Source organism: Geotrypetes seraphini, chromosome 3 (assembly GCF_902459505.1).
Source record: "Geotrypetes seraphini chromosome 3, aGeoSer1.1, whole genome shotgun sequence".
In the NCBI taxonomy this organism is placed as follows: domain Eukaryota; kingdom Metazoa; phylum Chordata; class Amphibia; order Gymnophiona; family Dermophiidae; genus Geotrypetes; species Geotrypetes seraphini.
The window spans coordinates 135,048,353-135,063,271 of record NC_047086.1 but is presented as its reverse complement, the minus strand read 5'-3'; the positions used below and the strand labels follow the sequence as shown (position 1 = coordinate 135,063,271).

At 44.2% G+C, this 14,919-nt stretch overlaps 1 protein-coding gene across 5 annotated transcripts in view; it reads right to left on the bottom strand.

Annotated features, from left to right (window-relative positions):
* The window catches only part of SLC5A6 (solute carrier family 5 member 6), a 268,897-nt gene that overhangs the window by 131,933 nt on the left and 122,045 nt on the right, over window positions 1-14,919 (bottom strand). For all 5 annotated transcript variants that reach the window (XM_033936346.1, XM_033936350.1, XM_033936349.1 and 2 more), the window contains 3 exons: window positions 14,381-14,510; window positions 8,618-8,706; window positions 4,325-4,437 (listed from right to left, as the gene is read on the bottom strand). In XM_033936346.1, the coding sequence (XP_033792237.1) occupies window positions 4,325-4,437; window positions 8,618-8,706; window positions 14,381-14,510 (332 nt within the window). The remainder of the gene's footprint in view (window positions 1-4,324; window positions 4,438-8,617; window positions 8,707-14,380; window positions 14,511-14,919) is intronic.

Below are 14,919 nucleotides of genomic sequence, written 5' to 3'. Positions count from 1 at the left end.
CCACATGCGGCCCGCTAGGTACTATTTTGAGGCCCTTGGTATGTTTATCATAATCATGAAAGTAAAATAAAAGTTTCTTGATCATATGTCTCTTTAGCTATACATTACAATATTATTATCAAGACTTAGCCATAAGGAAAGATTTATAACCTATAGTTTTACCTCATGCAAAATTGTCATTTTTTAAAATAAGACATTAACTATTTTTTACTGAGGCCCTCCAAGTACCAACAAATCCAAAATGTGGCCCTGCAAAGGGTTTGAGTTTGAGACCACAGGCCTAGAGACTCAGCAGTTTCCATGTAACAACATATATAATAAAAACATGATTTATACCACAGTTCTTCAACCGCCGGTCCGCGGACTGGTGCCGGTCCGCAAAAAAATCTTGCCGGTCCGCAAAGGATTCAGGACCCCGCTGCTGCAAAAGGTGCTGGCGTCAGCTGACGTGCAACTTCCTGTTGCCGTCGCTATGCCGGCACTCCTGCCTGCCACCACAGACTCCTGCCGCGTTTGTCTCCGCACCCCCAGAAAAGCAGCAGCAGGTCTGTGTGCTTTTAACTTCGGCACACAGCTGCCCCTAGGCAGTATTTTAGTGCGGTTTCATGAGGCAGCCTCGGGGCCTTTGGTAGGCCGGCCCACATCGCATCATCGAAGCGGGCCAGCCTAACAAAGGCCCCGAGGCTGCCTCATGAAACCGCGCTAAAATACTGCTTAGGGGCAGCTGTGTGCTGAAGTTAAAAGCACACAGAGCTGCTGCTAGCCTACATAGAGGGAACATTTTCTGGAAAGGGAAGGAGGGAAGGGAGAAGGGGTACTCCTGGACAAGGTAGGGGAAGAGGCTACTGCTGACAGGGGAGAAGGGAAAGGGAAGGGATGAGAATTACTGTTGGATAAGGGGAGGAGGAAAGGGAGAAGGGGTACTCCTGGACAAGGGAGGCGAAGGGGATACTGCTGACAGGGGAGAAGGGAAAGGGAAGGGACCAGAGTTACTGTTGGATAATAGGAGGAGGAAAGGGAAAAGGGGTACTCATGGACAAGGGAGGGGAAGGGGCTATTTCTGACATGGGAGAAGGGAAAGGGAAGGGACGAGAATTACTGTTGGATAAGGGGAGGAAGAAAGGGAGAAGGTACTGCTGGACAGGGGAGGAGGAACATTGGAAGGAAACAGCTGGCAGGGAGATTAGAGGAGGGGAAGGAGTCAGGATGGAATGGAGAGATCAGATGAGGGAAAGGGGAGAGACAGAGGAATGACAAGGTAGAGAGAGATTGATGCTGGGAAGGGGGGTCAGATGAAAAATAAGGAAAGAGGGACAAAGATGCTAGATCTTGTGTAGGAGAGAGGGGCATAGAAAGAACGCAGATACCATATGGGACGGGGAGGGGTGAGGGCAGACAGTGGATGGAAGAGGCAGATGCTGGATTGAAGAGACAGAGGGCAGACGCTGGATGGAAGAGAGTGAAAAGACAATGAAAGCAGAAACCAGAGACGACAAAAGGTAGAAAAAAATAATTTTATTTCTATTTTGTGATTAGAATATATCAGATTTAAAATATGTATGCTGCTAGAGCTGATGTTAGACATAACTGGGGAGTGCAAAGCCCAGGCAGTGCGTCTTTAGCTTCCAGCTGGCTTAGGGCTCTCTCTGACCAGGAGGCAGTTGCCCTAGTTCCACTCCCCTAACACCATTCCTGCTATGTGTGACTGTGGTATTCTGTTAGCATGATATTTGTGTAGCATTCTGTAATAATTTGGCTTATTCAGTTTTCTTGATAGTAGAGGGGATATATGTGAAGGGGAGGGGAGACGGGGGTTTTGTTGATCCTTGCCCTGTATTATTTATATTTATAAAATGACAATTGTACAGAATATTGTTTCTTTTTATACTTTAATAAAATATGTTCAATATAAAATCATAACTATTTGAGGCTTGTGCGGATGGGATCAGATAGTTAATGGGACCGAGCTCGCGGGGACAGGGCGGCAATGGGGTTTTTAAAAATTTCAGTCTTATTAGTTTGCCGGTCCACGAAATAATTATTTTATTTCCGCCGGTCCATAGGTGTAAAAAGGTTGAAGAACACTGATTTATACAGTTGACAGATACACAGCATCCTAAAGCAATAGCTCTACATACTCAAAACAACAACAAAACCCCCCCAAAACATTACAACTTCAATATCATCCAAAAACAAAATAGAACAGATGAACCAAAACAAATTAAAAAAAAAGAATAAAAAATAAACATCTACAAACAGCTTAGTTTAAGATTTAATGAGAGTCATAATGCCCCCTCCGATCTTAAAGATCTAGAAGGCAAATAGAGCATTATTACTTGGTTAGATACTAAGGGATGTTAACGTGAATGACCTTAAATACCAACACAAGAATTTTGAAGAGGATTCAAAATTTGATAGGCAATCAATTGAGTTTTTTCAACCATGAGGTAACATGTTCAAATTTCTTCCCAATTGCAAAGGCCAATTGTGGAGGGCGGGGTAAATTTTCCCAATTTTTATAGGTACCATCAAGCCTATATTTTACGTCAAGGTATGTATTGGATCCTCCCAGAGCCCACTGATAATATTCCAGACTGGTTCTGGCTAGAATGGAGACTTATGTTTTCCCTTGCGTCTTAGTCATGTAGTTAGTATCAGAATGCCAAGGTTATATAAAGAGCATAAAATATTTATAGATACTTGGAAAACTCTAAGATATATAAGTAATCTAACTCCTATTCCAATAAGTAAATCAACAACACAAACGATTTGGTTAAACCCCAAGATCAAAGTTGGCGGTTTTAAAATCATCTGGAAACATTGGATGATAGCAGGTATTCGTATTTTGGATGATGTAATACAAAATGGTAAGTTGCTGGAGTTTTCACAATTGCAACATAAATTTGATCTTAATAAGTCACAATATTTTAGATGGTTGCAATTGAAGCAATCCATTCAGGCAGGGTTCCCTGAATGGAAAAATCTTACTAATTATCATAGTTTGGAATTCTTATGTTTCCAAATGGATTCAACAGATCATAAAGCCGCACAATGGTATAAATTAATATCTGGATTTGTAAATAAAAAACCAAAAAATGGTCTTAGAGACATTTGGAGCATTGAGATAAAGCACCAAATTACTGCATCTCAATGGCCACGACTTTGGTCTTGGAGGTTAAAATGTACGGTGTCAGCATCCATGAGACAAACTTGGTTTTTTCTATTGCATAGAGCTTTTTGGACCCCTGTTCGTTTACAAAAGATAGATAGTTCTAAGTCTAATAGATGCTGGCACTGTCAAGTTGAAGTCGGAACATTAGACCACCTTTTATTCTATTGTCCATTCATCTTAACATTCTGGAAGTCAATTTGGCCTCAAATCAATAGGATGTTAGAAAATCCGGTAGCCTTGACATATGATACTATTTTATTTGGCACAACTATGAGAGCAAGAAGTCAAATTTCGGCAAGCAACAACAAATTACTATTTATTTTAACTGGAATAGCAATACAGCAAATAACATATAATTGAAAAAACATGACAAGTTAAACTACAATTTCTGGTGGAATTCTGTATGCCATATATACAGAATGGAACTCACCATTGCAACACAAAAAGGCTATGTGAGTAAATTTCAAAAAGTCTGGGGACCGTTAACAGATTTCTGTAATGAATGATTAACTTTTCCCATGATAAGATATTTGAATAGAGGGGAATGGGGTGGGATTTTATTTCTGATTATTACATACTATATCAATATTTGAATGAATTTACAATAAAGTTGATTTTATGTATTATTGATTGGGAGGGAGGGAGGGGTGGGGGATTATTATATTCAATAAGAATTATATAAATTTAGATTTCTTGCATAATATTATAACTTTATATAATATTAATTTTCTAAAGAAATGTTAAATTTGATGTTAATATATGAGTTAATCAAGTGTGTATATTCAAGTTTCTAATGAGTTTATTTGGAACACTTGTTGTAACATAAGAAAATGAATAAAGATTTATAAAACGAAAAACAAATTTCTTCCCACCACATATCAACCATGCTGCGGCATTTTGAATCATCTGCAAGGCCTTACATTGCAAAGATGCAATCCCTAAACAGAGTGCATTGCAATAATCCAACTTTGCAATGATTATGGTCTGTCCCACCATCCAAAAGTCATACCCTGTTAACATTGGTTTGAGTCTAGTCAGTAATCTCATCTCATGATTTACATAAACATAATCACCCATTTTACCTGGCTTCTCCTTTTCAAATCCCCAAACATGCACCTTCCTCCCCAATCACTAACGGGTGCAGAGACTCACCCAGGAGTTTGGAAAACAGGGTGGCTCGTGCCTCTGTGATGCCTGGGAAGTAAGGCTTGATTAAGTCTGCCATAGTGACTGTTGCAAGGGAGTTAAAAGCTGAGGAGATCGTGCTGCATGAAAAGCAAAAGATGCAGAAATCAACAAGATCCAGAATATGGCTAATATACACAGCACTACAAACCAGAATGAAGATATAGGCAAGCAACACAAGGTTACGCAAATATACTTTACATGTACTACCTTGGAAAAAAATGCTACTGCAATAGATCAGGAAAAAATGTTCATATACCTTATCTGATCTACTCAGCTGTTAGGCTCTACAACCCATTCCTATCCCTGAGAGATCCCACTTTTCTTTAATTCAGATATTATCCTCATTTCCATCATTTCTACTTTAGATAAAAAGTGGGAGAGGGGAGACATGATAGAGATATTTAAATATTTACATGGCATAAATGTGCACTTCAGGTGAGTCTCTTTCAATCGAAAGGAAACTATGGAATGAGGGGGGACAGAATGAAGGTGAAAGGGGACAGATTCAGAAGTAACCTCAGAAAATACTTTTTTCATGGAAAGGGTGGTGAATGATTGGAATGGACTCTTGGTGGAGGTGGTGGAGACAAAGGGCTCTTTTTACAAAGGTGCACTAGCTTTTTTGCGCATGCACTGAGATAACCAAAAAACTACCGCCTGCTCAAGAGGAGGCGGTAGCGGCTAGCGCGTGCGCTTTGTAAAAGGAGCCCAAAGTGTTTCTGAACTCAAGAAAGTTTGGGACAAGTACATTGGATCTCTAAGGGAGAGGAAAGCACAGTAGATGGCATGGTTAGGCAGACTAGAATGAAGGCAGCTAGAGGACATATGGCCTATGTGTTCTATGTTTCTGTTTCATGCATCCACCATCCTTCAAACTATGATATAGATACTCAAATAACTGAAACTGGATTAAACCAAGAGTCCCTAAACTTTTGACATGAAGGCCATGCTGGATCTTTCAAATCATTGAAAGAACAGGAGGAATAGTCTCCTTTGGAGTCTGAGGAGGAGAGAACATGTCTGATCCTTTTGATGATCTGAAATGTGAGGATGGAAAGAAGGCAGGGTACAGGGTTCCAAGGGATGTTGCAGAAAACTAAAGTTGAGTTGATATTGGTTCTTTCCATGGGCCTTTCTCTCCTGGAACTATTTCTTTTTCCTCCTCTGCTACATGCACTATATTTATTAAATTACCCACTTTTTAAGTTCTTATAGTGAGGCCTGTTGATCTTTTTAAGCAAAAGGTTTTCAGGCTTTGTTGCTTTGTCTCTGACATGATTTGTTGAATACTGTATTTGTTATTATATAGTGCCTTGTTACTAGAATATGAAAGGTGGTTTATCAAACCAATGAAAACCATAACATACAAATCGAAATTCCTGTGCAACATGACTGTCAGTCTTGATCAGTGGGAAATTATCCTACCCAACCCACGAGGATCTGTAGGAACCCAAATTTGCATCTCTCAGCTCCTCCCCCTTAGACTCTGGGTTGTGCCTGAACTCCTCAATTTCCTACAGCGAGGATGTAGGAGCCTTTTCTCTTCTGCTCATGTTTATTTTTCCATTTTTTTCTCTTGGCGAGGCTTTTTGTGCTGCAGAGGTTCTTGGCATCTCTCCCCCCCCCACCCCGAGACATCTCTGGCTGCGATTTCAGGTAGAAGTCTGTAGCCCACAGGCACAAGCTTTGCTTGATTTCTGTGTGGCCAGCCTGCATTGTCAGCTAGGAAGTTTAGGGATTCCCCCTTGGGAACTCGTTTGCCCCAGGTTCGTCTGCAGTGAGCTTGAGCGGCTCACTCCAAGTTTTGTCCGCAGTAGGTGAGTGCAGGCTGCACAGCTCCGTGGCGGTTTTTCCAGGACCAAGTCTGACTGTGCTTCTCCCCTCATACCGTGTGCGGGCTTTGATGAGGGTCGAGGGTCCAGTCCTACAGAGGGGACTGGATGGCAGTCAGAAGATACAGGCCATTTTATTGTTCCCCAGGCTTGTCTGAAGCAGAAAGTCTTCTCATACCTCTCCGAGGTTTCTTTCAGCAGCTCACAGCACAGAAGCATAGCACTGTGAGTACAGGTTATAATAGGCTATGGGAAAATTGGGGTGGGGGATGTCTCCATAAGTGGGTTTTTCTGTGTTCTGAGGCCAGGGCTTAGGCCCCCCTCCTCTCCAAACCTCTTTGCTGACTTTTCAGTTTGATCTTGCTTTCCCGGGCCATTTTTAATGGCAAAATCGGCATTACAGCAGCCATCTTGTGTTTCACAATTTAAAAATAAAAGCCTCTATCTACCTCAATATCCTCATCTTTGCTTAAAAAGAGCACAGATGGCATCCTCTAGTGAAGATACTTCGGACTCATGCCCAAATTGTGACGGATGCTTATCAGAGGGGGATTGTTGCACCACATGCAGTTCTGCACGTGAAGGGATGGGGGCCTCAGGCTTCAGCTCCCCTATCACCTCTGGGAAGCTTGAGACCCGGCTGAAGAATTTTATGCATCTGAAATTCTGGTGGGAGCTGGAAAAATGTGACTGCGCATTCCTGGTGAAGCATAAATGCATGCCATTGGATGAGGCCCAGAAGGCACTCAGGGAAACTCGGGCAAGACCTTCTGGGATACCTGGCCTGGGTTTTGCCCCACAATTTGTTCACATAATGTATGATGCTTGCCTAGTGCCAGGGTTGGGTCCCACTAAGGGCACGGGATCCCCTTTCCCCAGTTATGCTCATGTTTTGGTGACCCAGGCACAAAATGAATGAGCACTTAGTCCATTCCTTTACTCTTCCTGACAGATACTTCCGTGAAGAGGGACTCTGCTCTGCAGGGTGGGGTCCCAGACCACGATCAGGTGTCAGGTCTTGATATGGGAAATATTGTGAGCCGCTGGGGGCATCTGATGTTTGACTTCATGGCTACTGCTTCCAATAAGAAGACTGCTCAGTTCTTCAGGCGAAGACACAAGCGAGAAAGTACAGGGATAGATACTTTGGTCCAACCCCAGACTCAAAGAGACTGCTTTATACTGTATGTTCCAATGTAGGAAGAGTCCTTCGCAAGACTGCTGCCCACAAAGGGCATGTGATTCTACCCTCCCTTCCTACTTTTCCAGCTCCTGCAGCTCCCTCCCTCCCGCCCACCACCACCCCAACCTCTAGCAAGTACAGGTCCACCATCTCTCCCTTTTTCTTTCCAAATACCCTACCCTCTCGTCCCTTATCTCTCCCTCCCTCTGCACCACCTCAAGGTCCACTACCTGTCCCTTTCTCTTCCCAACTGTCCTCCCTTCAAGCATCTCTTTTCCCCTTCCTTCACACCACCCTACATCCAACCTCTCTCCCTTTCTCTTCTCTCTCTCAAGACCACTGCCTACCATCTTTCTCTCTCCCCTCTGTTTCTAGCTCCATATATTCTTTCCCTTTCCCCTTCACCTCCCCCCCCCATTTGGCCTTCATTGAACCCCCCCTCCCCATTCTATTTTTTTTAAAAACAGCTGATCCAGGGGGCTTCCTAGGCCCAGCATGTTCTCTCCTTCTATCCGTGCTAGTCCGTTGACTCACCTTTAGTCTACTGACAAATCCATTTTTGTTGCAGGGGACGACCAGCTGTGGCAGCGACTTTGAAGCACAGCTTTCAGCCTCCCTCTGTTTTCCTTCTACTGCGGTCCATCCAGACAGAAAAAGGAAGTTGTGTCATTGGAGACAGATCGCGGCAGAAGGAAAGCATTTAGGGAGGCTTCAGGAAGCACTTCAGAGTCACTGCTGCAGCCAGCAATCCTCTGCAACAAAAATGGATTTGTCAGCAGACCGAATGCGAGGGTGATGTCGGATCGGTGCAGATAAAAGGGAGAAGAAGTGTGGCCAACAGGAATCCCCTCAGAGAAGTTGGGGTATAATGCAGTTGCCCTGTTTGCCCCCTCCTTAATACCAACCCACTCAGGCAATGGGAAAGCCTTAAAATTGGTGAGTCCAATTTTTTTTTCCTAAACAAATTGATTTGAATTGATTCAGCCAAACTGAATTGGTGAATTGATTTGAAGCATGAATCGGCAGCTCTACTATTCAACTGCTTTGGAATGGACTGAGGGAGGAGCCGAGAGATGCAAATTTGGGTTCCTACAGATCTTTGCAGGTTGGGTACGAAAACTACCCAAAGGATAAGACTGACAGTAATGTCTACAGGAAAGATGATTAGCAAAGGTAAGAACCTAATCTTTAATTTAGACCTTCAGTTTTGGGACATTTAAAGTTTCACTGCTATGGTGTTACCTCAGAGCACCACTAAAGAGACAGGCAACGAATAGACCAGGTAACCCAGGCATCTCCTTCAGAATGTCCATCACAAAATATAGAACCATCTGAAACCAAAGACAGGAAAACAGACAATTAAAATAATACAATAAATATTTGACAAGGTTGACTACGGTTTGAGAGAAGTACTTCCCACTGCAATGTGCAGGACTTGGGTTTCACTTCCTCACTTAAGGACTGATGCAGAAAGCATTACTGCAGGTTAACAGGGTTAAACAGTGGGTTTTACATACAGGCTGACCAGTACAGTAAGGGTTTCAATGCAGGGGCATTAGCTCACACAAAAATCCTTGTCCTAAAATGCATTAGAACACATGGAATGCAGTCATAATAGATTCTGCAGCTGTAAAATTAAAAAAAAAAAAAAAAAAGATTTTTCTGTGGACAAATGTATGCCAGGTCCAGGGCTGCACAGAAAGGTTGGTTGAGAGGAGTGGATGTCTAGCAGCACTCTCTCTTTTACTGCAACCCAACTCGCCCAACCCCAGATTGATTTCTGCAACAGACCCCTCCCTCCTGACTCCCTTTCCCCCAATATTGAAAAAAGAAAAAAGTGCTCTCATAGTTCAGTGAATCCCCCCTCCCAACCTGATCTTCCTTTCCCCAGTATTGAAAAAAAAAAAATCCTTGCCCCAGTAGTCTAGTGGTTCTCCCTCCCTTCCCCAAAAAAGTCCCGTGTCTAATGACACCAATCTTGACCCAACCTAACTTGAAAAAATCTTCCCTGGTGTTCAGTAGCACTCACTCTTTTGCCTAGGGCCCGACTCCTGTGCCTTAAATGAAGTAGGATTGATATTTACTTGCTCCTGCCGCAAGCACTGCCTACATAGTGCATCCTAGGTTGCATCAGACAAGGCCAGTCTGGAGACTGTGGGTGTTACGGGGTCTATGAGCACTGGGAGAATCTTACTTTGATGCATGCAGTGATCATCTGCTCAGTTTGGGCACCTTTCCAAAAGTATTTAAGTTCTGTTCAGCATGTCTTACAAAAGGTTTGATTATCGCTGCAAGACATCTATGTCTAACCCACCCTTGTGATTGCCCAAAGCTTGTCCATAACATGCCTCCATCACACCCATGTCATGCTCTAAATGTACAGAGGCTGGAACACCTCTCTAGACATAGAGAAAGTCAGTTTTATCAGCACTTGGACATCCTGGAGATTAGGTTATCCAAGTACTGATTTAGGATGCTTTTTGGATGTCTATATTTTTTTATTATAGGCCACACAGGCTAAGAGAGAGGAACCTATCTTAGCAACCTCCTTGTCCACCAAGACCTTTTCTAGCATAGGGCCATTAAGAACTCTTTCCACCAACCTAAAAACAAGATCTGGCCACTAGGTCCCCACAAAAGGAAGTCTGCAATCCCAGGGCTAAGAGACCAAAGCTATGCTTTAACAGGATCTCCATTCTGTGGTCCTGAAGGTCGTTCAGGGCAGCACCCCCATCCACTGGAATAGTGGTCTTCTTGGTAACTGTGGTGACTACTTCGTCCACTGCAGGGGGCTTGAATACCTTTCTATCTTCTACAGGAATAGGATAGAGGTTATTCATAGCCCATGCCACCTTGCATTGCACATCCAGCCAAGACTACTCCACAAGGACCTTGTCTCCAAGATCTTGGTTTATCAGGAAGAACTTTAGGAGCTGCTTAGGATCCACATTCCTAGCAGTTCTCCTTCCCCTGCACCCACCCCCTCCCCCCCGAATGAAATCCTCTTCCTCAAAATTTAGCACCATGGAGACATACTACGCTCAGAGAGTTCCTCCCTATAGAAAATGTGCATTACTAAGAGATCTTTGGGGGGGGGGGAGAGAGCGGGGAGATCCACCCATGCAAGATTAAACTTTCCTCCTCCTGGTCACCAATGTTCCTATCTGCTAGCCTGAGAGTGAGGTCCTCAATATCTTCATCACATTCTACCATAGGATATTTGACCACCATAGGGAGATCACCAGACAAATTCACATCCCCCTCAGTGGGTTCCCCACCCCAGCCTTCCAGGTTCAAAAATGTAGTCCAAGTAAATTCAGGGGTGACTCCAACCCTTCCTAGCAGATTACTATCACTGGCAGGAGGAAGACCCAGGAAGGGGCTCTCAAGAAGTAAATGTGGCGGCAGTTTAGAAAGACAGGTCAAATCTGCAATGGCAGTAGCTCCCACCAAAACCAAGTCAGTCACAAAAGCAGCTCCATCGGTAGTTACTGCCACTGAATTGGGTTCACTGCATCCCTCATTGCATCTTCCTCCATTGTTGAGATCATTGCCTTTGGCTCTCTACAAAGTTGGCATTGTGCTCTAGCACCTCCAATTCCCTGCAACTATAAGGCAATGGCACAGGTGGTCTACATCATTATGTAGTTGCAGTTCTTGAAATCATTGCAATGTTGCTCACTGATCTACTTCTCTAGCCATCCGGCTGGGGAGTCAACGAACAGATCTGAAGGGAGCTGATAAAACTCGATCCTGTGTCTCTCCCTGATAATGTCCAGCACACAACAGTTGTATGAGATCTGTTCCCATTTGTCCCTGAATACTGACAGCTGCCCTCCATTATGAGGAGGATCGTCCATCCTCCTGGAGTCATTGCTTCTTTTTGGAAGCCAAGCCACTGCTGCTGATAGCTGCCAAACCTCTTTCTGAACCCCTAAAAGGGCTTCTGAGAGAAGTAGCTGGAGGAAAACTGGTCAACGAACAGATCTGAAGGGAGCTGATAAAACTCGATCCTGTGTCTCTCCCTGATAATGTCCAGCACACAACAGTTGTATGAGATCTGTTCCCATTTGTCCCTGAATACTGACAGCTGCCTTCCATTATGAGGAGGATCGTCCATCCTCCTGGAGTCATTGCTTCTTTTTGGAAGCCAAGCCACTGCTGCTGATAGCTGCCAAACCTCTGTCTGAACCCCTAAAAGGGCTTCTGAGAGAAGTAGCTGGAGAAAAACTAGTGAGCTCTCCTGGAGGCATGAAAATTGCCCCTATTGCCTTGTGTAGGTCGACGGCTTCTACAATCCGGGAGGGATTTGGGGCAGCAATCCGCCAGACTGGCCTTGAGGTCATCTATCCCTTTGAAAACAGAATCTGCCCCTTGAAGGGTAATTTACTGAGAGTGGCCTTGGAGGTTGAGCATCCGGTGGAGTAAAATGGAGTAAGCTGAAACCTTACCCAGCACTCTAATGTCATAAAGAGCATCGGCCACATAATCCACACCCTCCTTAAACATATGGGGACAAGCATCCCCAAGCACTGAGGAATTCATCCACAGTCTGGTACAGCAGATGCACACCAAAAAAGAGACAGCTGCTATAGCTTTGACACCCAAAACCAGCGCTTCAAAATGTTTCTTCAAGACCGCATCCACCCTATGGATTTGTGTGTCATTTAGCATCACTCCACCCTTGCTAGGAAGGGGGGTGGGCCTGGTTACTTGTGCCACTGCAGGGTCTGATTACAGTTGGATAAACAGTTGCCAAAAGTACGGAGCCATAGGATACAGCTGAGCCATAGTTTTGGCCACCTTAAGAAAGCCTTCAGGATTCTACCACTGGTCAGTGACCAAAGAGGTAAGAGTCGGGTGAGCAGGAAAAATGTTGTTTGTGCATTAATACTGCATGTGACGAAACAATGTGAGATGGAAGGCTGATGGCCATCAAGCTTCAGTACAGACCGGGTGTCAGAAATGATATGGGAAACTGAAGCTGACCTGAAAAGGCGATGCATGGAGGGATCATCACCATGATCCACCGCTGCACCTGCCCCCTGGATATTGGACCTCCGAGAGGGACCCCACATTATCCACTGTCGCAGAAAAACCCAATGAGAGTAAAGGTATAGACTTCCAATCATTCCAATCTTGCTTTGAAAGGTCACTGACTCTGGGTGCCAGTGTGGTATGAGGCGGGGATGTCTGTTTAGAAGGATTTCCCTTAGCCAGAGTAGGCACGCTCTCAGACAGCGCAGTGCTTCCCAGTCCCGTTAAATAGGATTTCTATAATAGGCTGACAAAATCTGAGAAGCTTTGTATCAGGGGATCTGCGGCTCCTTGCATAACTCCAGACTGGAGAAAAGGAAATGCATCTTCTGTCACCACACGCTTGTGTTTTACCCCTTGGCGGCTCTGTTCATCTGAGTAGGATCTCTTCCCCTTCAACCAGTTCTGTGATTTTGGGTGTTCCAAGGCCTTGGAGGACTGACTGGGGGACGAGCCCAAAGCACCCACCCCTTCCTCCTGTATCCCGCAACATGTGAAACACGAATGCTCTTCAACTGGCAAATCTGCACACTAGACGCAGGATCTTGGGCTAAAAAGGCAGTTACTTGTCAAAACGAGTGGTTTTGAAGAAGAAAAAAGAAGTTTAAAATCAGATTGCTAAAAATCAGAGATGGCCACCATAAAAAAAAATAAAAAAAAACTACATAAAAATAAAAAATAGCGATTTTAGGGTTTTAGAGGAGGGGGGACCCGAGTTCTAACCCCAGAAACCATTAAAACTTCAATTTCCAGACCCCCCCTCCCCGATGTTCTCCATAGGGAATAATGGAAGTACGCACTGTGACTTCAGGTCCTGTTTGATTTAATGAGCTTGGCTGCAGGGAAAGGATTTCTGCCTCAGAAATTGCTCAGATCCTCAACCGTCAAAGGAAATCTTCTGGCTGCTGGCTGAATGGACCATAGCCACCAACTCCCATCCACACACAGCGAAGGGGGGTGAATGATGCAGATGGTTCCCTGATACCCCTAGGGTTCTTACATAGGAACTACATAGCCTGTGCTCAAGCCTCTGACTGAGCCTCTGACCGAATCGGCAGGTGAGCCATTCCCAGGGAGAACAGACCCCGAGCATCTGAAGGGACCCAAAACAGGATGGCTCCGCAGGAACTCTTGAGAGATTGTCCTGGGAGCAGCAGTCCTCCACATGGGACTGCGTCCTTTCCACGACAAAGTATGCTCGAACAGGGAACATCCAAACACCGAAGTCATGAAGAACTTCAAAAATCTGGTGGAAAAAAACCAAAAACAATAAATAAAACACAAAGTAGAGCAAAACACATCTTCTGAGTTTGCTTGCAGAAGGAATAACTGAGAAGGGTGCTGTGCTTCACTGCAGAAAGCAAGGAATTCTCAAGTTCTTAAAGAGATATCCTTCTGCAGTTGGCAGGATAGGAGAATCAACAGTTCGAGTATGGACTCTTGTGTATCTGCAACAGAAGCTGTCTTTTCTCTATATATTTTAGTTTTTTTAAAAAAAAATCAGATACCAAATATCCCAGAAACCTTTCCTTCCCCACTAAAAGGGGATAGATTCAGGATTAATCTAAGAAATTATACACAGAACAGCATCTCAATGGAGGTAGTAAAGACGAGGAGAGTATTGTAATTCAGGTAAGCATAGATCAAATGCAGAGGGTTTCTGCAGGTGAAAGCAGAACTGTAAAGACTAAACTGTTGCTTTGGATTGACAGATTTCTGTCATTATGCTCTGTGTAGACCTTTATCTGCAGAAGGGAAAATTATCATTTTAACTTCTGCAGTATTGCTCACAAAAAGAAACGGAACAGAACCCACTTCAGGAGTAGATCCCACGGCCTTCCACTAATTATCAGTTTTCCTCTGAGTAAACTCCATTAAGCTTGCTTTCTATCAGTTCCCCTCAAACTATTTCTAATCTACCACTTTGAGGCCCAACAATTTTTACCCCCTAAAGTAATTATCATTCACCTGATCTGATGAAGGAAGGTTCTGCAGGTGTGTATCATCATTCTTCTTATAATATGCAAACATCACCAGACCCATTAAGCAGCCAAGAGCCAATACGACCTGCTGGCAAGGGAAGACAGCATAGCAAGAGCTGTGGAAGAAAGAGGTTAATTCAGGTATGCAGAGGTTAAAAATGCTTGCTGCAATAGCTTACCATATAAGAGTGCTGTTAGGTTCAAGTTCTCAGGGCTCACAAGTCAACCAACGCTTCTAGATCTGGTGTCTGCCACAGTGAGCTCCTCCCCAGCTGAACGGGGTGGCATCCAGTGTCACAATTACCAACTGGAAATTTGGAGAAGTATGCCCCTTGACAACACCTGCGGCCAGAGTTAGCAGGCCATCCTGGCTCGGGTACTGGTGTCCACAGCAGGGGAATCTGAAGTGAGTCTGATTTAAGAGACCACCGAGATAGAATGCATTCTGCAGAGGACGCCTACGCCACAGCCCAGGGACCTTGGCTATTGTGGCTGCCCTTAAACAAAGCATTTGGAAGTAGGGTT